Here is a 27,407-nt window from a genome sequence, read left to right as displayed (position 1 = left end):
ACCATCGCAAGATAAGCCTATTCCAGCCTTTTTAGCTCATTAAAAATATATTTTTTCGTTAACAGTAAAAAAAAACAAAAACAAAAACAAAAACAAAAACAAAAACAAAAACAAAAAACAAAAACAAAAACAAAACAAAACAAAAAATGAAACTGAAATTCCGACCCTCAATTTCAAACATTTTGGGACGGTCGGGCATGGCTAACACAATAATTTTTTTTTCATTTGGCCCTATACTCATTACTCTGCCCTGGTAATTCTTTAGTGACTTGAATATATTTTAATTCATTATTGTCATTATTATTATTATATTATTATTATCATTATTATTATGGTCATTATTTTAAATAATATATTATTATTATTATTAGGCTATTTCGTTATTTGGACTCAAAATCTTATTATAGGCCTACATACAATTTATTAACTTACATTTTGTTATCCTATAGCCATGGCCGCTATGCCGTACATAATTAATTTACAAAATGTTGTGCAACAGGACTATCATGTTTATCACAATCATAATTCTTGGCGTATAAATAATAATAATAATAATAAAGACTGGCTGTCAAGTTACCCGGGTATAAGCGAGAAGTAAGTCCTCATTCCCCAGGGACACCGCCCCTAGATATCTAAATAGATGACACGAGTGAGAAGAGAGGCCTCACTGGCGCTCCAGACCGCCTAGTGATGAAGGCTAAGGTACAGAAAAGCATGTTATTATAGTTGTGTGTAATACCGTTTGATTCCGGGATTATTCTCATCGCCTGCGTTTTCTTTGAAAATACAATTGTACATACAGTGCTTCTCGTTCTAAATGCGTCACCTGTGATTTTCCGGATTGTGCCCGTCATGAATATTTATAAGCGGAGTATGCCGTCAGTGGTTGTGGGCACGTTCAATCTCCTTTAGCTAGCCGCATCCAGCTAATGCAACATCATGTCAACGAGTACTACCAGTTCCCTGAATAATGCAGGTAAGTTTTCCTGGTTGGTTTGAGTTCACGTGAACAATCATCCAAGTCTTAGTATTAGTTGAAGTTATCATCCATCTGAATTATTAGTATAAATTTGGTTCATGTAGCTTCCAGTTAATGAGTATTTTCATCTTTGAGTTTTATCAGTTTGACTAAGCGGTGTAATGTGCTAATACCGATCTCGGGATTTTCTTCGAGTACTGAGTTTGAGTGCGATACGAATTCGGTGCTTGATTAGGACTATGCTAGGCCTATGTTCATATGGTTCGTTTTTGTGACTTGTAGGCCTAAATTTGCTATTGATGAGTTTATGTCATAATTCTGAATGGAGAGTGATCATGGCTAAACCCATCCCCGGGACCCAACCTTGTCAATTGATGAGAATAATTTCTCGGCCCGAAGTTCGGTACTACACAGGCTACAGCACGTCGGTGGTGATGATGTTGACTCACTTAGTTTTTTTTTTGGCTGGCTTACAACTGGTAATAAAATGCTTCAAAATTACAATCTCTTGATATTGTTTCGCTTTCCTCTGCTACATTTCAATTCTGAAACAATTGTGATGTCATTTTTGATTCCTTATACTTCTGAAGTGAGCTTTGTTGTAGAAAAGCAGCCTAAAGGCAGCAGGAAATGGAAGCCTTGAAAACAATAGAAGTACAAAAAAAAATATTCGAACATAGGCTAACAGCAACATCAGACAACATCATCATTGTTGCTGGTGCAGGGTAGATAAGGCCTGATACAGTGATCAAATAAACTTTGGTCTATTGGTCGTTTATTAATAGATGGAGAAGAAAATTGTCCTGTAGAGAGTTTGGTCAAGTCAGGACCTACTTTCCATATTACCGATGAGTCATACTCCATGTATCTTGCTAATATTTATTTCTTCATTCTTGTTTTAGCTTCACATCATCCAAAAAAAAAAAAAATATCTCATTTTGTCAGTATATTTACAAAATACATCAGCATCGACGAATGACATTGCGTAGTAAAAAAAAAAATTATGTGCAAACTAATCGGGCTACTAATGTTTACGATTTTAACTGTGATTGAGCAATTTCTTGCATCATAAATTGGAAATATTTACTTCTTCCTGGTAAATTGTTGTGTTACCATGTCTGCAAGTTTTTTGATGAGGCGTAGCATTTCTGTGCACCTCCTATTGTTGTGAATTCAATAGCAATTCTTGTATGCAAGGTACATAGTATAATACCTTGACCCGCTGCTGTAGCTTTTGTAGGCCTCATTGGTTTCATGCAAATAAGCCTGGAATCCAGCCATTGATTTCTATTATCTGAGGCCATTGAAGAATGTCAAGAGATGGATTTAGTCTGATGAAGTAGAGTTGGTTTTACTTCATCTTAACCAAGATGACGCTGTCAGTTGATGAGAATGGTGGAGAATTAAAAATGAATTTTTGCAGGTGAATGAATTTTGTAGAAACATGGAACTAAGTTTTGTTTTGATAAACTATTTAGGGATGAGAACGATACTCAAGCATGTCTTGTCTGATGAAAAACAGTTATAATTTTACTTCATCTTAACCAAGATGACGGTGTCAGTCGATGAGAATAGTGTTGCAAATTTTCAATCTCGTACTTATAGAAAATAACAATAAAAAAACTAATAATACTAAGATTAAAGTAATTAATTATACAAGTATTTTTTTCAGGAAGTACATTCTAGAGAACATCATGGGACAATTATAATCATCTTATTTTTTATTAAATTTTATTGGCTAACGAACTTTCATTCACTGAAACCTCAAACGTCTATTGTTGATGAATCGTGTAAGAAGTTTTGGATGGGTCATATAAGCTAAAAGCTTACCAACCGACCCAAAAAACATCAAGCAAGTATCAAGCAAGTGTTTATTGGAGAATTAAAAATGAAATTTTGCGGGTGAATGAATTTTGTAGAAACATAGAACTAACTTTTGTTTTGATAAACCATTTTGGGATGAGAACAATACTCAAGCATGTCTTGTTTAGATTTTAAGTACAACAGTTGAAAGAGAAAATGAATGTAGAGCACTGTGCATGCAATAACAGCTATTATAGCTTGTGTTACTGCAGTAGTCGTCATCTTGTAATAATGCCCATCTAATATTGTAAATCATTTACTCATGAGTTGTAGCTGCTGGAAGTTCAAAGTTCTGCTTTGTTGGCCACAGCACTCTTTGGTTTATCAGTAATGCTTGGCAACCTGCTGACAGAAACCCTGCTATGGGATCATCCATTTTTCATCATTTTCACTAAAGTACAAAACATATGCTAGGGATGAGGAGGGTCAATGGTGTATGTTTGTAGTTTTTTTTTATATAAAGAAAATGATAATCTTGAAATGACAACATATTTTATTATATGTATCTTTTAGGGGAGGGAGGGGTCATAGGAAAGAGCGTTTGGAGTTTTACACTATCTTTGATGAAATTAATAGATAACACTCCCTAAATCGACATCAAGTAACTTGAAGAAAGTATCACTTCTCAACACTAACACCATATAATTGCAGAATTCTTCCTATTGTATTTACTGATAAATGTACCAGACAGTCTTTGTCAAATAAGAAAAAATATTCATTTATTCATCAATCAATTAAAAAAAAAAACCGAAAAGATGTAAATAAAATATGAAATGATGTAAAGGACAACCAAAAAATAAACTCAAATGAGCTTGTAAATCAGGGTGCCCTAAATATGAAATTAATATTATTTTAATGTTTAAAATGGGAAAAGAGTGATAAAATACTAAATCATGAATCAATAACTGATATATTTTGAATAAATAAATACATTTGTGCACAAAAACACACATACTCAATCAAATACACACTTTATACATAAAAAGAAAATCAAATAAATAAAAAAGCCAATGAATAATAAATATATAAATAACTAAAATAAATAAATGAATGAATTTAAAAAAAAATTAAAAAGTAGTTGGTTGGGCAAAGGAGATGAGGGGAAAAAAAAATTTGGAAATAATTAATTTTAAAAAGAAAATGGCACATGTTGCAATGAATTCTTGCAGCGATAGTTTGTTCTCGCTACAGTTGAGTTTGCGCATAAATAAAAATTTATCCAAATAAGGAGGTAGGGCTCTGAAGAAAAGTCGTGGGTGCTTAATCGAACAGGGTTTTTAAGAAAATTTTGCACTTTAGGTGGGTAATTATTTTAGTGGGACGCTTCTTTGAGCAGGTATGGCAACTGTTACCGGTAAATATAAATAAGTCAGTTCAGATCAACATACACCCTACACTGCTTGGTTTGTTTATATGCATTGACCTTTGACATGGACATGCTCAGTTAAAGTTACAAAAGGGCGTTTTCTACTGCATACCAGATAATGAGTTATTTTCTTTCAATGTTTCCATTTCATGCCAGAAAGAAAAAAAAAATCTTATTTTGACTTGGTAATAGCAAAATCTATTTTTTAAACATCATCGGGGGAGGGGGTGGGGAGAGGGAGGATAATAATATAATTTTGTCACAAAAAATTAAAAAAATTAGTATTCATCAAGAAAATCATCAAGGTGGAAGAGAATTAAAATAGAATGTTGGTAAGCAAAAATAAAAATTCCCAAATGTGTGATAAAAAAGTAAGAAACTGCATTGTTTGGTCCTTGTTTGGTCATAGAGATAGTAATTCATGATGTAAACAGTACAGTAATCGGAGTAATGCTTTATATTTATTTAATTGTGATGAAGTAACAACAATTTTTTATTAGATTTCAAGGTTTAGGGGACATAGAATAAAATGATTAGATTATCACTCCCGCCCGCATCCAAAATTTGGGAAAAATTGATGCGGGAATGAAAAAAAAGAATTTTTTTTTGCATCATCATTTATTTAAACAGCTTTAAAAAAACAACACAATTTCATGACTGGCCATATATTTTCTTAAAAAACAATATAATTAAACCAGTTTTATACAATATTTGCAATATTGCCAAATAAAAACAGTCCCTCCCTCTATAAAAAAAAAAACAGTATTCTATTGTTCCGATTAAAAAAAAAAAAAATGCCCGCCCTCAAAATAATATTTTGTAAAGAAATTTTCACTTTTGCAATGCAATGGGTGACCAATTACATGTAGGGCAAAAATAAATTGTTATTTTTGAAATAATTATTAGTGTGCTGTGGGTTTCAGAAACCTGGTTGAAAAAAAAGGTTCCCAAAGTGAATTACACCCAGAAAGTCGTACAGAAATCTAGCGTCCTTATAAATGGTGCACTGTGTGTGTATAATAGGCTTAGGCAAAGAACTGAGATGCTATAGACATCTTTGTGAACAGAATTATGAGGTCCCGTCTATTCAGTTCTCCTCTTTAAAAAAAAAAAAACAAAAACATGAATAAACCCCAAGCAACAAAACCAGAAAAAGAACAAGCAAAGCTACTAAAAAATATTTTCCCATTTTCATATCTTTTTAAATAGTGTATTTAATTTTAATACTTGTATATGGTGATAATTTTAGTTATTCAGTAGTTCATGGTTTATTCTTTTTGAATTGCTAATATTTTGCCAAAATTTTCAGTTACCATCTCTCATTTATCAAGTCAAATACAACTTTAAAATTTAAAACTGAATGTTATTTAAACATTACACGATGAGTTTTGAGTTTTGAAAGCGTGAGCAACTTCAATTTTTTACTCTCTTTTGTTTGCCAACCATCTTCCAGCACTTGACTCAAAACTGCTAAGTTGGAGCGTAAAGCATGAGTCACCCTATTTCCTCTGTTGCCTTATTTGGAGGGATGTAAAGCCTACATCCCCCCTGGTAAACTCATCTCTGCAGCTTACCCAAAGGAAGAGGTCACGCTCGATCATAGGAAATGCGCATTGGCTGTCAAGATGGACCAATTACGAGCAGTGGAGGTTGAAGTTGGCAAGCGACGCTCAACATCACCATCATCCTCTCATTGGTTGGTTTGGAAGAGCTAGCAACTTGTTGAAAATATCAATGTCTAGACAACTTGTCTGAGTTTATAACATACATTTAACATGTACTATAACAATAGTCAGTTACTTTATTTATAAATATATACTCATCCTTTCACAAAATATGTTTGATTATTAAACCTTAACAAATGAGCTAAATTTTTATATATTAATTGCGTATAAACTAATTTAAAAAACAAAATATAAAAATTTTCCCTTTTAGACCTGATATATTTAGGTTTCCAAAGTAAAAATATAGAATCTGTAAATGGGTGATTTTGTGTACAAGTGCCTGTGCTATGCATGATGCATTTAAAAATCACCAAGCCCTGCGATTATTCATATCAGCTAATGTTTGTATGTTGAATAAATCCTCAATTTAATGAGCGTTAATTAGCTTCTTGTGGGATAATGTTGATGATGATAATTAATAATTTTAATTATAATAATATAAATTATAATTATAATATAGAGATAGACAGTTAGTATACATCATACTTTGGAACTTGCTTCTTTACATTTGTAATGACAATATTTAATGATAAATATAAATAATGATTAGCATTATAACCAATAAGGAGGTTAGCAATTAGTATGCCTTCATACTAACAGAAGTATGTGATCGGGAAAATAGATAATAAATAAGTATTCTCTATATTGGTAATATTTGAAACTGATACAAATAGAATGTAAAAGATATGAGATAAATGTTAAACGTATATAAACATTGTAATTTGATGTGATGTCGAGATTCATCCTTGAGCTTATGTAGGTAGTAGTGTACCTTTTACCAGGAAACGATGTGACAAAGAAAAACGCTGAAGCGGTATACATATTAGCATCACAGGAACTAGTTAAAATACGTCCTCCAACAGGATCAAACATGGTTTCCTGTCCAACTCCTCGCTTCCAACACAAAAGGTAATAGCAAGGTTATCTCCATCAACAAGATGGTGAATTGTCCCTCTTGGGTATTGAAAAAAACTCTAAAGATTCAGTCAACCAGAGCAGGTATATATGTGGAATCATTCAGGGTGTCTATACAGGCTTCCATCCTTCATCACACATTCACAACAAACATATAATGCTTTTAGAGGAAGAGAACTTTATTGTAAGTACAAGCCAAGGTCATTCAAAATGGAGGAGACTTTCTGATGTGTAATAGTATTACACATACTATTACACTTAATAAATCTTATTATTATTATTATTATTATAGCATTTGCTGTGATTATAACACGTAAGCAAAATTCACTGATTTGGTTTTTACAAAGTCCTAATAAAACAGTAGCATAAAAATACCAAAATGACAACATTATGACCTATGCTAGTCTTTTTAATGATTATTAATAGTTTTACAACATTCAAAGTGATGGTGGTGGTAGGCTAGCTGTTTCAATAAATATTAGCACAGTGGAATGATGAACAATAGTCGGCAATATTGATAAAGATAATTTGATGTTCTTGAGTATAAAGTCCAAAGCAACCTGTAGCTTGTGAGCAGGCAAATAATACATGCTTACTTACATCACTCTTGCTGTTTCCTTTCATTACATTTTCAGGAAACAATTTATATTGGTATCTATACTAAGTACTTTTTCTGCTCCTAACCCTAAAAATTTGTGCCTTCACATCAATATAATATTACCTCTCTGCTAACCAAAGTTAATGCAACATATAACTGTATTACTGGCTTAAAGCCAAGTAAAATAAAAAACATGGTTCTCATTATAGGCTTTTTGAAAAAAATAGATGAGGATGAGGCCCCTTTGTCCTATTCCGCCACTGTTTTGTTCACTTTCTCGCCCCCTCCTTTCAAAGATTGTGACCACACCCATACGTTGTGGTATGTAGATCTTGGCACCTGCAGTTCATTGCTTAAAATTAAAATGGAGGATTTTCTCTGTTGCATTTTGACTTATAAAGAGGCTAAAAAAAGTGATGAAAGAAATTAAACTTGTTTTTCTTTACTTTTGGCTGAATTATTATTATTATTATTTACTATTGTTAGTTATTGTTATTGTTGTTGCATACTATACTTCTGTGCCTGCTTTGGTTCCGTTGTGCATCAGTTGTTCTCGTAAGTGTGTTTTTATTCCCTAGCTATAAACCACAGTTTCAATATTTAAAAAGATGTCGGCTTATTATGCATGTAGCGTGTGTGTAACGTGTGTGTAACCACTGTCCTCTTTACATGTCAACACTATATAAAGAGCCTAATTTATCACCAGTTTGTCAGACAGTAAATAAAACACCTATGTTTAAATTTCTGTGTGTATGTGACTAGGGGTGTGTCTCCTTATTTCATCTTGTATTTTAAGCCAAATTTATAACTCTTAATGTTAATAACGAGTATAAATATGAAGAATTGGGTGTTGCTTTTTGCTTAGTATTGACAGAGGAGGCTCCAGAAAGTTTCCCAACCAAGAGGTCACCTACAGTAGGTCCTCCGGTCGGGGCTTTGATGTAAAACCCTTGGAGTGGAAAATGGGAAGAGATTTTATGGCTTAGAATGGTAAAAATTAGGCTTTTAAACAACAAATTGCAACCACAGTAAACTTGGGTTGTATTTACAAATTAATATTTTACTCTGACTACCTTACGTAGCATTCTGGTGATTTGCTTGTTTTAAGGCAGGAAAATTGCCTCTCCCCTCCCACTATACCGTCACTGAGTATAGACAATGATGTTGGTGTTTTCGAGATTGGTATATTTGGAGAAAAATACGGGAAGTTACCAGGAGAGGAAGTCCTAGCTAAGGTTGGTTTATTGTAGGAAATTAAATTTGACAAACTACTCTTGTCTTTCTTCCTCTTGTTTTGTTACTAAATATGTTTGTTACCAGAAGATGGCACTTTCATCTATCAAATATTTGATTAATTGAAGATTACTACTGTACTTCTTGTATTATCGAGAATATGTTATACTGTACACTGCCAGATACGGATATGAATTATAGCTGGTACTATAATGTAACATTGATTCCTAAGTATAAAGTACAGCATGAGCCGATCTTGAATCTTGGCAATATAAATTAAGTGTACATCACTTGCTATAAATGGAAACAATTTAAACATGTAAATGAGAATTTTGGTCATATTGTAGGTTTGAGCAGGAATAAAGGATAAAGAACGAGAATGTTTGATTGAGCTGGCAGTAAGGAATTGTGATGGGAAAATAATTTTTAGGTGAGGTGGAAGTAAAGAGAGATGGAGAAAATGTGTAATGGAGGTGAAATGATGGAGACAAAAAAGCACATTTGAATGAAAATTGAGTAAGGATAAAGATGTTTGATTGAAGTAGGTAAAAAGTAAGAATGGACATGGAAGAAAGTGTTTGAATATGTAGGGAACAAGATAACAGAGAAGTGATTGAATGAACACAAAGCTAAGTCAGATCATGGAGTTATGGTCGGATAAGAACAACAATGAGCGGGGATTAAGACAATCGTGATGAATAGTCTTGAATGAGCAGGGAGTGCGTATTAAGGATAAGATAGAGAATAATGTTTAGAAAGGCTAAGAATAAACTTGGAGAACAGTGTCTAAATGAGAAGGAAATTAAGATAGAACAGTGTACAGTATGATTGAGCAGGCTGTAATGAAGAATGAGGAAAAGAATGTTAATGTGCAGAAAGCAAGATGGAGATTAAGAAGGGATAGAATGAGTAAGCAGTAAGTTTGGAGATACAGAACAGCATTTATATAAGCAATGAGCAAGGATGTAGAGATGAATGTGAGTAGTACTTTATGGTTGGGCATATGCATCAAACCATGTTTGGAGCGCAGAAACCAATAATAACAATATTGTATATATGGTACTGTTAGTATGATTATGCTGTAGCTTAATTAGGTCATGAGTCAATATACATATTTGCATTATCTGTCCTATTTTGTATATTCTATAAAAGGAAAGCTGTCTATATCAGGTAGTCATGGCAACACCATAAGCAGATTAGAAGATAATGATTTTTTTAGTCCAAACCTAAAAAACTAAAATAAGAAATTGTAGAAAATTGAAGTTTCAAAACAAGAATTTTATTTCAGCTGATGGGATGTGGACATGATGTATCCTGACCTCGCTTTTATAATAGCATAATTATATGGTATAAAGTGCGTGTGTAATCAGTGCTGAAGGGATTTCACCATTGTCATACCAAAGATAAAAAATGAAGATAAAAAATCTATATGACGGCTGAGCTGAGCAAATTTGACCTTCAAGTTTGTATTAACAAATTTCACGGAAACCACGGACCGTGTTTATTTTAATGATGTTGAAATCTTAAAAACAACAAGTTAGAAAAATAACAGAAATATTGTTAGTTACCTGTCAAAAACTTTTAAATTGTACAGTATCTTAGAAGAAACCTTCCTTGTAAATATAGTATAGTCATACTTAGAAAATAACGTCTTATGTGGGAGATACGCCACTGCGAACCAGCGGAATTAAAATTACCTTTACGATGGACAGCCAGCCAAACAGAGTTTTAAACTGCCATAGAGCACACTAGTTGTTTTCAGCAAAGTACCTGTACTTTTAATTTGGTACTACTATATATGCCAAGACATTTTTTAAGCCAGTCAGTAAAAAAACTGAAATGGCATAGTTACTGTACAAATGTTAAAAATGATTGAATTCACATGTGAGGGAAATACAGTTTCTTAGGAGACAACCAAGTCATATGTTTGGCACTGAATTGCATCTGACCCCTTGTCTTTTTCTATGAAAGGAAATATTGTGAAAAGTTTTCTGCCTGTTTTCGCATCACTAGAAATGCCAGCGTTAATGCATGAACACTGAGCTAATTCTGACTACTTTTGTAATTTAAGTTCTTGAATATGTTGTTTCTTTTTTAATTATTCCTATTGTATTTGTTTTTTTTTTTCCTCATGGATTTATGTTTAAGCAAGACATTTCAGAGGAGGATGAAAATAAGTATAAATAAGATGAAAATAAGTATAAATAAGATTTTCAAAAAATTAACTAAAGAAAAAGAATCAAAATATTTATTGTGTATTGGTTTATTCAAAATATTGATACATGTAAGACTATTTAATTAATTGGGTATCATATCTCATTTTAAATACTTACTGACTAAACTATTACAGTAGGTAAGCAGTGGATTTAGTACAAGTTTAAAGGGGGTGGGGGTGTTAAATAGGTAATGCAAAGCTACTTAATTTTATATCAGTGGTTTAATCCTTCATTATTTCTTAATAATTAAACAAAATAAGCGAATGCTTTGATTTTAAATGAGAGGCAGAATTTAAATGGCGTACCTTTTCCATAGTGATATGTTCAACTGTTATTTAGCGTCCATACTTCATGACGCTGGCAAAGTACATAATATGGAGTTTAAAGTTTTGTGAGCAAGCTGCTCCATGTACTAATGACTCATGGTCAAGTCATTAAATTAAGTGTTACCAGTCTACTTTATATTTGCCCTTTACCTAAAATAGTTTTACAAATTGAGTCATACTGTAATACCTGAATATGTATTCATAAATTGTATCTTTTTAAAACATTTTTTCCTATGATAGTTGATTATGATGAAATGTATTAATAACAAAAAAATCATTTAAAAGCTAGTGCACCTCTAAACGCTTTATTGGCATCCATATAATGATCAGGAAAATTACGAAATCTTGAAAACACCGAAATACTAAGTGACTGCATATAGTACGCCTACTACCCATATTAAATAAACTGGAAAATATACTAAAGTTTAATATAATCATAATAATAGTGTTTGGATTTTAAAAAAAAAACAAACACAGTAGATAATTTTCCTCATGGCCAACATTTTTTAATATACTAATCTGATTTTATTATAATAGAAAAATGATCTGGTTATTTTTTTTTTTCAATACTACTTTGTGTTTTAATTTCAATTTATTAAAAAAAAAAAAAAATGGCAGTAACTTTTCTAACAAAAAAAAAAATTAAGAGTATCAAAAGAATGAGGCTTTAGGCTCTCTCTAGATTATCAAAATTTCTTGACAAAAAACTGTTTTATGCCCATATATAGTCATGATGTGCCCATATATAGTCATGGTGTGCCTATATATAGTCATGATATGATGTCATCAAACCATACAGTATTTAGGCATGTCACATTATTTTGCCACATAATAGCTTGGACAGGGCTTAGGCTACTTACTTATTATTACATGTCATTGATGTACTCAATCAATCAACAATAATAATGTATAAATTTTTTTATGAAATTGCATGGTACCACCACTTAGGGAATTACTCCATGGTACCACCTAGACTTTTGTTAACCTCTGGTATTGAAATGGTCTTGTAGATTGCTTCCAATTCTTGAGTCTGGGATTCAAATCCTACGGAACTCCAATCCCCTTCCCCCACACATGAATAAAGACAACACCACTTCCATAGCCTCAGTTGTTCTGTCATTATAATCGGAGAGTTTGCTTGGATATGAACGAAAATATTTCAATCAAATTTTGTTTATATTCTTGATTTTCATCTGTTATATACTTATTTATATAATGATTCATATTCTTATGATTTTCATATTTTTAGTAAAAGTTTTAATCATAGTTTTATAGTTCTATATGATTATACAAGATTATTTTATTGTCGAAAATACAGAAAATCTGTTTTCATGTATCCATTTCAATACATACAGATACAAAAATATGCACAAACATTGAAAATATAAAAATAAAAATAAAAAAGTAACCAATATGAAATAGGGAAAATAGATGGCCTATGTATATACAATAAATAAATACAGTTAAAAGAGTTAAACAATTAAAGTGATAAACAATTTAAATACTTGATTTGTAGTATCTTATTGCAAAGGGTATGAATCTCCAGAATTATTTCCGCATGACTAATGACAGTTCCACTCCCAAATTGTCATGAAAGATTTTTTGGATATGAATGAATATTTGATGAAATATATATTTTGTTATGTGAACTCCATCTGTTTTATATAGCTTACAAATGATTTACAATCTTATGATGATTGTCATCTATGTTACAAGATATTTCAAGGATGAGAAATATAATTATGGGAATTGTTTTGGTTGTGAATGTTTTAGTAATGGTATCTGTTTGGTAGTTATGGAGAAATGCCCTTGATTATTATAGTGAGAACAAGTACTATATCCTGGATTGGATTAAAGAGCTGAGGTTTGAGATCAGAGGAATGCTTTGTTTGTGCGAGAGGAGTGCGGTAGTGAGATGTGCAAAGCCATTGTATCATCTTCTGGTCTTTGTTAAGTCATCCAACAGGAAACAAGTCATAACTGTTGTTGTTAAATGCCACAAAATGGCTAACTACCGTACAGTATCGGCTCAACGGATCCAGCTCTCCTGTTTACTTTCAACTTGTATATTAGAAATCTAAATAATGTTAGTAAAACCATAGGTCATTTCTTAGAGGCAGAACGCATAGCACACTATCATAAGGAAGTCACTGACTTAACATTTTTATCATGGACATTTAATTTACTGTAATTTATAGTTATTAGGAATGTGGTTTATCTGTGTGTATTGAACATTAATCATGTTGAAGATGAAAAGAATACAAAGTACAAAACATAATATGTGTAGTATTATACTGTATCATTACTCTTATTACCCCTGTGTTGACATTAACTATTTCTGGTTTCTATGAGAGTAATTTTCCAGGGAATTTATTCTCAAGATTAAGGCAATTAAGAGTAGACTCTGAAAGCAACAAGTACTTCACTGCGGGAGAAAGGTCTGAATACAACAGTATTATTAAAGGGATATTGATTGTACATCGGTTGGTTAGAGGGTGTGCATACCAAAAATTAGGATGGAGGGGATAGGTGTACACACAATTAGAAGCAATTGTACTGCTTAACAATTCAATAGTAAGTGTACCAACAAGTATGATGGTACTGTTTACACTACAGTAGTGAGGATCTAGTGGGTTATTATTCTTGATGTCATCATCAACATTTACCATTGTGCTGCTTGTTATTTTTGTAGTGTTTTCCATTCCTTATGATAAATCAAATCAAAAATAATAATTGAAGACATGCCAAAAGAGGAACAGTGGTACCAAGAAGCAGGTGAGAACAATGATACCAACATGTAGAAGGGGGAACATAAATGCCAGAAAGTAAGAGGAAGATGGGACATGGAAGTCATAGTAATAAGTTGAAGGAGACTGATAATAGAAAGTAGACAAGAGAACTAATACCAAAAATAGGAGAGGGACATAAATACCAAAAATAAGTTCAAGTATGAGGAGATAGAGGCTTACCAACTAGTGGGAGGGGACAAATACCAATGAGTATGGTAGAAAAATAGGACTGATACCAAACTTAGAAGGGACAGTGATACCAGTATAAGTAGGAGGAGAAACTGATACCAACAAATATGATGTGGGGTGAAGTGGGAGGAAAAACTAATGAGTAGAACCCCTCCTTTGGGACATCCCTATTAAGGGGACATCGGTATTAACAGGAAAGTATATCCACGGCCAACCCCTATTCATGGGACATCCCAATTGTGGGACATTTTTTCGTTACCCGAAAGTATCCCTTATTTTTAATATACTTAAATAGAAAGGGTACCTCGAAGTACAATAAGAGGGGATGTGGTACCAACTAGTAGGTAGGTATAGGGATACCACAGATCGTAGGAGACTGTACTATCAACAAGTAAAGAGACACTATACCAACAATTAGGAAAGGGGGAGGGGGTACAGTATAGCACCAACAAGTAGGAGGAGACAATTAAGATAAGAAGAGGACCAGGACTGATACCAACAAGTGGGATGAGGAACAACGGAATTCTCAAACCCTCATGTTTTTCTCAGCGATTTTTGAGAGAACATTTGGGGGCTCTTTCAGTAGGTTATCAGGTTGGGTCACTCAGGGGATGATATCAACAAGTAAATACCAGTACAGTACTACAGCAATGGAGGAAGGGACAATTGAGTAAAAAGAGGACCATATTTTTTTTTTAGTAGGCTGTGTCATGTATGCAAATGATATTAGAATCTGTGGCATGATTTAATTGAATGCAGGAAATAAGTGGACTACTTTTGTCTCATCTCTTTGTGTTGCAAACATCTTATTTTGCATTCAGACAGGATGTCAGATTAGTTGAAGCTGTAACTGAAGTTAAAAAATGTATTAGTTTGGTTATCTTTGATAAAGTAGGTTAAACTGGTATCTAGTTGCTGAACAATAGTACAGGACAATACGATTGTGGTTTTTCTGATTGCTAAAGGTTAGTTGTTTTTTTTTTATACTTGCTTTAAAACTAATACTAGTTTCATATTCAATTTTTTTTCATGCAGTAAGACAACTTCAATTTCTTTTTTTTTCATACTTTATCTGTAGTATTACAAATAATTAATGAAATTGAGAAGAAAGTTAAAAAATTCAGAGCTTTTTGAGTTCTGGCCAAAAATTCAATAAATAATATGAATATTAGTATAGTAAATTACTGATATTATATAAAAAGATATGCAATACAATACAATAAACATTATATTACGTAATCTACTTTCTGGTGAGACTTTTTGCGTACCTTCTTTAGCGATCTGCCGCCCGAAAAAAATGATGATTTAAAATAAATAATAAATTTATTTTTGGCCAGTTAGTGCACCCAGCACCACAAAAAAAAAAATGGAAATTTCAGAAAAAAATGTTTTTTGTATTTTATTTCACCCGTCATTGTCTTGAAATCTCCAAAAATAAGACATGTACATTTCTTCCTAATTGTATAAATTTAAAGCAAAGATGGAACATGCAAGAACTAACCATCCCATTTCTACACTGTTTACATTCATTAAATAAAATTTTATTTTATTTTCTCCTGGATGGTTTTGCCAAATCTATTTGCTAAATAAGAAAACAAAATGTTTTCTGCCTTCTTTTGACGATCTTTAAAAAAAGTAAGTTAGCGGAACAAGGTATAAAAAAAGTCCCGCCTTACCTGAACGTTTCGATCACAATCTAGTAACATCTACAAGTTTACAAACAGATCAACATCCTCTCATATATTCTAATATATTTTTTTTATTCAAGGAACTTTAAATATCTGAGAATTATTTTTTTTTTTGTGCGATGCTGATGTTTATATCTGGGTTGTTAAAGTCTCAGATTATTTTTGCTTGTCTAGACATATTATAAATTTATAGTATCCAATTTCAAAGTTATTCTTTAGATTACACATCATCTACACAATAACAATGTTAATTTTCATCACATTAAAGATAATAAAAATAGAGGACACAAATTAATTCATTGAATAAGATGTCGGATTTTATGTATTAGAAAGTGCGAGAGTGTGTAGTTTCCAAGCATTTAATAGTATTTCTATTGAGTATGCAGAAAACTGGGAAGACTGTAGAAACCATCATTCACAAAGGACTTAAAGTTCAAGGTTCAACGTACAATGCAAAGCCTTTATAGGAATTGTGTTGAAAGCAAACATACCTACTACAGCTTTCAAATCGCCACATACCGACTTCGGCTTTGAAAATCTCAAACCCATTGCCACATAGTTAAATATACGTGTTTACAAATGATTTTAGCATTTCATCATCATTTTGGACTTGGTAATAAAGATATGTTTTCCCCTCGTACCTATTGATCTGGAAAACGTTTTTCATTTGTATACTCGGGGAGTTGTTGCGCAACTACTGTCTGTTTACTGATGTACTGTACTCTATACAGGATATTACCATTGAAACCATGATGTCCTATTCTCAATGTTTACATGGTTTTTAAAATGTTAAGAGGTACAGTAGATAACATTCACACTTCCAAGCCTGTTTGGTTTTAATACCATAATTTAATAGGCTTGATCCATGGGGCAAAGCTGCTTACTGGGAGCCTTAGTGTTCTAATAAACCAAGTATTTGTTCAAATATAAATGAAAATATCCGGTTTTTGAAATTTAAATCTGATTGACAATTGTTAGTGGGAACAAAACTTGTTTTCCTAGATGCATAAAATCCTGCCCAGACTGCCAAATTTTATTTGACAAAAGCATGTGACTTGACCTGAATATGGCTATGATGACATCACATCATGACTATATATAGACACATCATGAATATGTATGAGCATACAACAGTTTTTGGTCGAAAAAAAAAAATAATAATAATCTGGACAGTCGAGCTTAACATATGGAGTGATAAAAATAGCACATATCAGACATGTGTGTGTGACCTGATTTTTTGAGCTTACAAGTTGGCAACTAGACAGAGAAATATTACTATAGAAAAATAGCTTTAATGGGATAAATGAATTCTGGTAACAATTGGTTTTGGCTATATAGGCTGATTACAATTTGGCAGCTCACGAAGTTCAGTACAGGGAGTGAATTTCAAAGCCGGATTCGAGAGGCGGCCTGGGTCCCAGTAAATGTTTGCATTAAGAAAAGAAAATTGAGATCTGTTAGATATAGACATTAAAATCTTTGTACCTCTGCCCTAATCATAGCGGCACTAAAGTAGTCCCTCCCATCCATAATATTCCCTCTTCATGGCCTCCTCTAATTTGAATTTCTGGGATGCACCACTGGTTTTCATTCATAATACTGTAGTCAGTTCAGTGTAGATCTGGAAGGCAAGCATCTTAATTATAGCTCCATTTTTTTTTATTATCTCAATTTGCATTTCTAGTAATAAAAATAATACAGTAGTTCCTCGGTTGTAAGCCCAACCTCTACTTTATGCCCAATTTTTCATTTTTTTTCTCTCGAGCAAAAGCCCAGGGTATGATCTGAATGAGGAGCTTAGCTGACTTTTTACAAGTACTCTAAAAAATATGTACTGTAATTAAATATTGGCTTTAAATTATACATGCATTGCTGAATATAAAGTAGATTCCCTGGGTATAAAGGCTCACCCACCAAAATCAGTCCAATTTTGTTTTCTGGAGTTATACCAGAGGAAGTATGGTATTTTATCAAGTTTTATTGTCTCTGAGATTGAGTTAAAATTGTACGCTAGTGGTTTTTTGGACCGGTGGATATGCATACATAATCAGTGGCATCCTGTCCTTTTTAGGATGTTGATTATGTATGCTATCAATTTGTGATTAGTAGCAGCATCCTCTGTAGTTTCTTGCTGGTAGGTAGTATACAGAATCTCTTCTCATTCTCAGTGCTTATGCCTACAACCAAACAACATATGGTTAAAGATTACCAAATTGGTTTATTAATATACAACAGTTACCTGTACTCAAAATGTTATTAGGACAATAGCTGCATGTAAGTACTGTAATGATTTATATTTGGTGTATTTAAATGGCTTTGTATTTTACTCAATATGCGGAATGGATAATTTAAAGACATTTTAGTAGTGCACTGTTTAAATTTAAGTGGTAAACTTTGTTGTAGTCTATACTGTAGAAAATGTATGACGAGAGGTGGTCATTTTTAAGACATTTTTTAGGCTACTTTAGCGATGCAGTGTCTGCAAAGTGCTGGCAATTTAAAAAAATTGTTATAGGCTTTTACTGTGGCAATGCACTTTAATCGGTTGAGGAGTGGTGGTAATTTTTAAGACATTGCAGTAGGCCTACTGCAGTGCACTGTGTGAATTTGTTGTCAACGCCTTTTTACCCCATTCATAAAATACTTAATTTGTTGCAATGTGGTTGGTTGTAATCAGGGAAGGACCAATCGAGTAATGTACACCATCATCTTGGTGCCAAAGGTCAGTTAATGCCATAGAGGGAGGTCTTCAGCTAAACCTATTCTACAAACAAGATCCTTACCAGTGCTGGCTAGATTTGGAGCAAAAGCAACAATCTTTCATAACATCATGTCTATTTTGACACATACAGTATTAAAATGATCACTATTAAACACAAACATCTGATGAAACAAAGACATAATTGACCATGAATGTATAAATCCAGTGATTGGTTCATGTACTGTACACTTGTGAATATTCGTGCAATTTCTTCATAGTTTCGTTTTGTCGCAACCAATCCCACCGTGCAACAGGGAGTAATTGATGCAGATTTCGGTAAACATTCAGACAGGCAGTTGGATGTTATATCGCTATAATTCTCTACAATAGGGTATTCATTATACCGTCCTTGATCATACTAGCTGTTGCAATACTGTGTAGAGTGAGATGGTAATGTTTAAAAGATATTCTCTGCGAAGTGATGGTAATAATAATAATTTATTGACCTACCACTATTTATATCTGGCGACACAAAGAAATTGTGCATCCATTCAACTTCAAGTAACTTCAATTATTATTAATCTCAGTAGACCAAATAAAAATAATATTACTGTAATGGTACAAAATACTATGTTGCATAACCGATGAATTATGCATAAAGGATTATTGCCTTGTATTCGTAACTGCATATTCCTGTCATCATGCTATGCATCGTTAGTTAAAAAGAAGTGCATGGGCAGGGACTGCATTGCAGTCTCCATGCCGACGAATTGTGTGCCCAGCTTTAGGTAGAGCTACCTGCATTCTCTGATACATAAGAAACTGGGGTTTTAAAACAGACAGTCTCCTTCCGGTCCTATGAGGGGCAGATCCAGAGAAAAATCTGGATTGGGGTCATGTGATGTGCGATATACTGAGTGGGGTGGTATTTTTATTTTATATAAAAATGCTTGCCCATAAACACTGTTACATGGAGTTTTAATTGAAACTAAGATGTTTTTTTAGTACCATGCTCCCATCATTTTCTTTTTCCCAGAGTCTGTCTCTTATACACATCTTGGGTGGCCCTGCCACCGTGGCCCCGTAGGTCTGCCCATGCCCAGTTTTTTTTTTTAATGAGGATGATCTACAATTTTATTTTACCTAATTTTAAAGGCATTGTAGTACTTTAGGTGTACTGAACATGGGCAGTGGTTGATTCAGTTCACTCCAGTGAATTGTGTATGATGATTGTAGATTTATCTAAGAGTTTACCATAATTATATCAGTTGTATTTCTGAATCATATGCTCTTGGTTAGAAATGTATGCTCTTGGTTAGAAATGTATGCATTAAGAAAAATATTATTTTGATGTGTCAGTTATATGAAGTTGATTCTAAATAAAGTTTTTTAATCTCCTTGATTTTTGTAGATGAACTAGAAGAGGGGACAGATGATGACAAATTCAAAGGAAAGCAAATAAAAATGAATAAATCCGCACGCAGCCGAAAAAGAAAACAAATGCTGATAAGAAAACAACAAAAACAATGCATTAACATTTACGAAGAGTTGACAAATGGACAGAATATAGCACAGAATGAGACGACTACTCTGATTGATTTGTCATACAAACAGGAAGGAATTGGCAACAAAGAAGATAAAGACTCTGACGACGGCAGTATGACTAATGAAAACGGCAAGCTGGAAAACTCGGTTTTTCATTGCGCTGATGATGCAGATGATTTTGAGATTGACAGCAACAACAGTTCCTCAAAAGATGGCGAACAGAATGAATTTAATGATGAAGCCAATTTTCAAAATCATGTGACCTCCCTCTTTAATCAGGTATGTCTCTAAATATATATATATTTTAAGTTGATGGCTAGCCTATTATAAGCTTGACTTTATAATGATGAAAATGACAGTGATGTTGGTGTTGATGATGAGTGGTAATTGATCCACAACGTGAAACTCAGTTGCATCTAAAGGTGGCATGGATGCGAATTCCCCAAAAAATGTTTCTCCATGCCACTGGAAATTTTTTTTCCTGCCCCTCGGCGTAAATATTTGTTAGGGGGTCATTAAAGAGAAAATGTTTTGTACTCACTTAAAAAAAATATGGATGACCTTCATATTAGTTTTATCGTAATTTATACATTTGCTTTGCCCTTTAATTATTAATATTAATATTTTTAATATTAATTGTGAAATTTAATTATCTTTTGCAGCCCCCTATGAAACGCAGAAAACCCATGAGGATGCCGTATAGTGAGCCCAAAGATTTGACTTGTCAAGTTTGTGGTGATGTTTTGCCAAATGCAACTGAGCTAACTGTCCATATTCGCCAGCACAACATACCCAGTAACTCCAATAATCACAGCTGCAACATGTGTGGACGCATCCTCAGTTCTCAAAGCTCTCTGGACCGACACATGTTAGTTCATTCCGGTGAAAGACCTTTCAAATGTCCGATATGTAAGATGGCATTTACCACTAATGGAAATATGAATCGACACTTGCGCACTCATGAAAAAGAGAATGAAGCAGTTGCAGAGACTAGCATTTTCGATGTCACTCTTCAAACAAATCGTCAGCGTAAGCGGATACCATCAAAGCGTCTGTTAGAATGTGATGAGGATTATATGCCCATTAAGAAGAAACTTGCACCAAAATCACCGATAAAAAAAACCAAACCCATCATCCCATTACCCAGAGAAACAGTTGAGATCTCTTTACAAACTGAAGATTTAAATTGCCCTGTCTGCCACAAAGCATTTCTTTGTAAGTATGGGGTTCTAACGCACATGGAAATGCATCCACATATGTCACTTCGTTGCTCTATTTGCTCAGCCGTCTTCAAAAATCATAAAGGTTTACGAATGCACATTCAAATGGTTCATGAGAAAGTCATGAAACAAACTGCAAGCTCTGTACCTGTAGGCTTTCAAGATCTAGCTTGTCTACATGTCGATTTTTCTTCTAATAGCTTTCCCAGAGTTGCCCAGAAATGGTGTGAAGACAATGCAAGAAGATGTGGATCTGCCCGCATTAAATTTGTATGTAAAGTTTGCAACAAAGCCTTCCCATGCAGAGCTGCCTTGGAATTACACGAAAATACCCATGATGATAACATGACAGATATCCAACAACAGCCATGTGACACAATGCACAAGATGCTAGAGGCACCAAGGGATCAAAATCAGTTTCTAGCATTGTTTTCTCTTCAACCAACTAGTGGCAGTACAAAAGAATACAAAGCCAAAGCATTTATTGGAAATCCAGCTCCTTCACCAAGAAAGAGCACAAATGTCTCAAATAGTTTCATCCAATCCTCACCTCGGAAGAAACCTCTCCAGTGGCACAATCTATCGAAAGATTCAATGAAAATGGCCTCCACTGTTCCAAAGAAAGTTTCTCCATACATTTACCCAATTAGATCGATGACCTTATTGACTCAGCCTAACATGATAAAGAGGTCACCTGCCAAAGGATCTGCAATCAGTACTGGTTCTGTGCAAACTCTACCTGTTTATAAAATGGCTCCCTCACCACCACCATCACTTCAGAAAATTAAAGTTAAAATAGAACAATCCAAAGATGAAATTCAGGTCATGGATTTATCACCAAACATGACAGCTAGTACTGGGGATGAGGGAAGCGCTATGGAACCGGAAGGTAATCCAGAAGAAGCTGGAAGTGAGAGATTAGTTATGTCTGATCCTGCGGATCCCAGCGCTTCTAATGTAGACAAGAAATTTCTACACACTTGCAAATATTGTAATAAAGTTTTCCCTTTCGCCAGCACTCTAAAGATTCACATGAGAAATCATATGGGACTGACCCCATATCAATGTATGCTATGTACGTATGCCAGTGCTGATAAGAGCACACTTGTACGTCACATGCGCACACACAGTGGTGAGAGACCATTCTCTTGTGGAATTTGTGAATTTCCATTTACTACAAAGGCAAATTGTGAAAGACATATAAGAAAGAAACATAATAAAGATGACAAAGCCGATATCGAGTCTTGCATCATTTCCAACGAAAACCCAAAGTTGGTCGAAACCACTTTGTTCACTGCACCAGAATCTGTATGCAGTATATGTGGCCGCAATTTTAAATTTTTCAGAGATCTTCAAAACCATATGAGAGTTCATGAAAAGTGTGATGACAAACCCTACATATGTAGCAGGTGTCCGAGTGGATTTGCATCAAGAAGTAACTGTATGCGACACATAGCCAAGAGACATCCCGAAGTTCAGCCAGAAGATGTAGAAAATGTTATGATCATTCAAGAACCAAGCAAACCAACTTCTAAGAGTGATCCACCAATTGAAGATGCATTTGAACAGCCCCTTGACTTCAGTATGAAAGCAGACAAACCAGCAATGATTGCTTTAGCATCTGCAAGCCAACTGCTTGCTAATTCTGCAGGTAGTGATGCACAACGGAAACAATTTCCTAAGTTACTTATTCCTCATTCATCCATTGGAAAGCTTCGTTTCAAACGAGTGTACCACAAGTTCTACAGCAGGGCTGTTGATGCATTAGTTTGTCCCCACTGCGATCTTGCCTTCAGTAGAAGCACCCTATTTAAGAGACACATTCGCTCACACACAGCAGAAAGACCTTTTCGATGTTACTTCTGCTCAGCAGCTTTTACAGTCAAAGAAAATCTTGATAAACATATGGTGAAAAGACATAATAACATAGCCGATGGCTCTCAACAGTCTTTCATTCCAAAAGTAGCTACACCAATGCAACATAAACTTCTTTCGAAAACTCCATCTAAGAGGCCTTCGAAAACAAGATTGAAACCATCCACCAGACAATGGGTTGATCTCACCAATTCAACTAATAATGATGTACCAGTTTCATTTGTTCAAAGTTTTAATCCATCTTTAAGTGCAAGCCTTGAATCGGATACAGGCGAAGATTTGACAAGTATTTCAAAAATGCTTGCTGCTACAAACACCCACAATTTTCAGTCACTCTTAGAGGCTAGACTGATGAACCCACCAGTAACAGAAAACCAGCAAATTAGTTGTAGTGTGGAAGAACCTATAACAGATAAGTATGAAGACAAAGCTCTAAGCCTAACACCATCACCCTCACACACCCCTAACTCTCAACGGGATGTAAATTTAGAGGAACAAATTAAAACACCCACCAAACAAGATGATAAAAAAGGTGTAACAGAAGAAGAAAAAAAGGGTCGAGTTCGATATAAATTTGTCAAAAAGTTGTCATGTCCCTATTGTCCTAGAATGTTTCCATGGATAAGTTCCTTGCGTAGACATCTTTTAGTTCATTCCGGATTGAAGCCATATCAATGTGTTAACTGCACAGCAACCTTCTCAACCAAATCCAACTGTGAAAGACATATGGTTAGGAAGCACAACATGACTCAGGACGAAGCAACTAAACTTACAACAGTTAATCCCTTTAATTGTGAGGTTTGTTCACAGGTCTCTTTCAACAGAATTGATTTACTTGAGTCTCACTATGAAGAAAAACATTCTGAGCATCCCTTGCCTGCATACTTTTCAAGGGCAAAAGAAGTTATGCAAGTCCCACTTGAAGAACTTATGAGCAAAATCAAATCAAAATCAGATGGTAGCCTTCAGAAAAAAGAACAGACAGGGACCAACCAGATTGTGGGGCACAATAAGTCAAATGAAATATTACAGTTATGTAATGGTGATGGTGATTTAGAGGAACTGTTCCAAACTACCAACGTGAATGCAGTCACAGATGTTCAAGAACATGAAGCTGATATGGAATATGTTGAGATGTCTGAAGATAATGCTGCTACAAGGTTTGAGGATGAAAACAAAGCAATTGAATTTGATGAAAAAATTGGCATTGATGTTCATACTGAGGAACAAGTTGACATGGGCAAGGATGGAGAAGATAGTGAAATAAAATCTGTGACTAATGAACACCTAGAGGATGAACCGCAACAGATTATTAAAAGCAAAAAAATGAATTCCTCTCCACTATTTAATGGACGTAAACGCAGAAAAGTCAGCTGTACACACATTTGCAAACAATGTAAGAAGAAGTTTAAGAATTCAGCAACACTACGTCGTCATTATCGGGTGCACACATTAGAACATCCATTCAAATGCTCCATATGTTGTTCTTCTTTCACAACCAAGTTCAATTGTCAAAGACACATGATTAAAATCCATGGTAAACAAAGAGAGGACGTGTTTAAGGTGATGGAGTTGTCAGAGACAGAGCAAAATGAATTGATCAAAGAAGCTACCAGCCAGATAAGTGCAGTTAATGCAGATGATGATATTAACGGGAATAATGATGCAGATTCAGTTCATTCATCTAATGACACAGACCATACGTCGTCAGAAAAATCTTTTAATAGCTGGGTTACAAAAACAAGTAACTCCCCAGGAAAACAATCATCTGAGGATGTACGCAGGAAATTTTCTTGTGATGTTTGTCAGAAGAAATTTCTATCCTCGCGTGACTTAAAACGTCATGACCGTACACATACAGGTGAACGCCCATTTGTATGCACAGATTGTAATCGTAACTTTGGATTTAAGCATAGTTTGGTTCGACACCAGCGAACTCACAACCATTTCAATTGGACCATACAAAAATCATCTGAGAAATTTTCTTCTGAAGTAGATGCAAATTCTATCCAAGATCATTCTCAAGACTTTGATCTTTCTAGTCTTGGCACTAACGATCCATCACTTCACTCTCAAATAGAAGCTTATGAGGACAATCTCTCCAATTCAAAAGATATGTACATTCCCTCAACACTGCAACGTAATAACATGTTGATGCAAGAGACGTCTGGTAATGACTGTGACCTGTTTGAGGATGGTGAGAACCTGATGAGTAGGATAACCGACTGTGACATCATTCAGAATCTTCTTGGCATCCAGGATTCATCAATGATTGATGAGATGCTGGACTCTGCAGACTCTGCTGCTAAATTATTGGGGGTTGGAGAGGCCTAAGTATGGCTGCTCTGCTGCTAAATTATTGGGGGTTGGAGAGGCCTAAGTATGGCTGCATCGTTAGATTGATTGCTCTAAAGTACTGGGTGCTGGAGAAGCTTAAAAGTAGTGAAAAAGACATTGTTGACAATAACATTGATTCAGTAGCACTTTGTATTAAATCATGGATAAATAATTGAAAGAAAATTAAAAAGAGAAAATGAATTTATTGACTGTTGATCTATTATGCATGCTCAGTACTGGTGAACACCTAAAAATGAATTTTAGATGCTTTCAACTCCATTACTAAAGAATATTCTTACTTTTAAATCTTGTATTGTTTTTCTTTAATTATTTTAAAGAAGTATATTTGTAAGTAATTTAAGTATTGATTCTAAAAAAAAAACAGGTTGCCTTTTTCTAAATGTTTTTTTGAGCAATGTTAAACATTGCATTATTTCCAAGGTGGTGGGTGTTATAAATTAATAGCAAATCAATTTTTAATTAATTTAATAAATCTTTCAGAACTAGAAAATGATGGTAATTGAATGGTTGCGATATGTTCTGAGTAGCGATGCAAAATGAAATCTGTAGCAACCATGCAGAATATGCAAATAAAGAAAGTATGTTTGAAATTATGTAGTCATAATGTGTTATGCAAGTCAAAGTTCTTCCTCAGATTTCTTATATATATATATAATATATAATATGCAATATTTTTACATGTTGTTTGTTAGTCCTTAAATTGTTTAATTAATGTATTAAAAGGTTGTATGTACTTCCACTGATTATTAAAATGTCCTGTTCCTATTATTAGCAATTTAGGTTTATATTGATTGTAATATTAATCGATTTAATTTGATTATTATTATTACTTAAACAGCAATAATGTCTATTTATGCTTTGTCGAAGGATCCAAGGCAAAACATAATTATCAATTTTTTTTGTTGCTATTTTAATACATGCATTGTTACATTTTCTGTATTTAAAATGAAGTACAGTACAGTACATGAGTTCATAATGAAATGCACTGTATGTGCTTGTTTAATTATGTATTACAAGCATGTTAGGAATTTATGCACTTGTATCTAATCACTCATTCATGTTAAAGTTGGTATTGTCAGGTTTACATTAGAATGTGTATTATTTTGCATGCTTTGAGTTGAGATACAGTACTCGACTAATACATGCACAGAACCATGGACTTCCCTATATTGACTATGCAAAAACAGAAAATATATAACTGTTAATTTGTTGAATGAAAGATGTATAGGTATTTTCTTTAATCTTTTATATGTAGAAATCACATGTTTTATGCTCATTTTATGAGCAATGTTTACACAGAAAAAAAATATTTTGTTCACACATGAGACTATGTAACTTGAATATATTGATTTACAACGGTAGATTTGAGAGTAATTTAATCTGTATAATTATGGTGATGTTTATTTTATGTTGATTTAATTTAATTCAGTACTACTATTACTACTACTATATTCTTTCCATTATTGTATGCAATAGATAACGTTTGTATGTACTAATTACCATATGAGAGATATTCTAATCGGGTTACAATTGGCAAGACTCTTTTATGTATATATTTTTGTACGTTTGTCGATATTCACACTTGGTATATAATGGTGTTTTTTTTCCGTAATTGGGATTTTACTCATGGACTACGTATATGCTATGCATTTACTGTGTACTGTACTTTTTGTTTTCATTGAGGTGTTTGGAAGTAGTTTTTATGTACTTTATTATTAATTACTCTGTCATTTTATTTACTCTTACGTAAAATATCTCGAGCCAAAGCACTAGAAATCAATGATGAGAAAAGAATAAAATATGCACGTAGGGGATAAATTTA

The 27,407-nt window shown here is 33.7% G+C and overlaps 1 protein-coding gene across 4 annotated transcripts; it reads left to right on the top strand.

Annotated features, from left to right (window-relative positions):
- Positions 1 to 746: 746 nt before the first annotated feature.
- On the top strand, positions 747 to 27,407 carry LOC117113823 (ras-responsive element-binding protein 1-like). 4 transcript variants are annotated; one of them, XM_033257264.1, is made up of 3 exons: positions 747 to 976; positions 19,999 to 20,411; positions 20,795 to 27,407. In XM_033257264.1, exons 1-3 carry the CDS (start codon positions 940 to 942, stop codon positions 25,559 to 25,561), a joined length of 5,217 nt encoding a protein of 1,738 aa, XP_033113155.1. In that variant the 5' UTR covers positions 747 to 939; the 3' UTR covers positions 25,562 to 27,407. The 4 variants fall into 4 exon arrangements, with proteins under 4 accessions (XP_033113155.1, XP_033113158.1, XP_033113157.1 ...); XM_033257267.1 differs by lacking the exon at positions 747 to 976 and adding an exon at positions 15,038 to 15,163; XM_033257266.1 differs by lacking the exon at positions 747 to 976 and adding an exon at positions 18,020 to 18,160.

Source organism: Anneissia japonica, unplaced genomic scaffold (genome assembly GCF_011630105.1).
Source record: "Anneissia japonica isolate Jap-2015-1 unplaced genomic scaffold, ASM1163010v1 scaffold694_len1028156_cov167, whole genome shotgun sequence".
Classification (NCBI taxonomy): Eukaryota; Metazoa; Echinodermata; class Crinoidea; order Comatulida; family Comatulidae; genus Anneissia; species Anneissia japonica.
This window is presented reverse-complemented; position numbering and strand designations above follow the sequence as displayed.

Excerpts from the sequence above, each read along its gene's own strand:
- LOC117113823 (XM_033257264.1), top strand. The coding sequence starts at position 940 with ATGTCAACGAGTACTACCAGTTCCCTGAATAATGCAG. Across the intron at positions 977-19,998 it reads CAGTTCCCTGAATAATGCAG|ATGAACTAGAAGAGGGGACA; the intron begins GTAAGTTTTCCT and ends TGATTTTTGTAG. Across the intron at positions 20,412-20,794 it reads TGACCTCCCTCTTTAATCAG|CCCCCTATGAAACGCAGAAA; the intron begins GTATGTCTCTAA and ends TATCTTTTGCAG.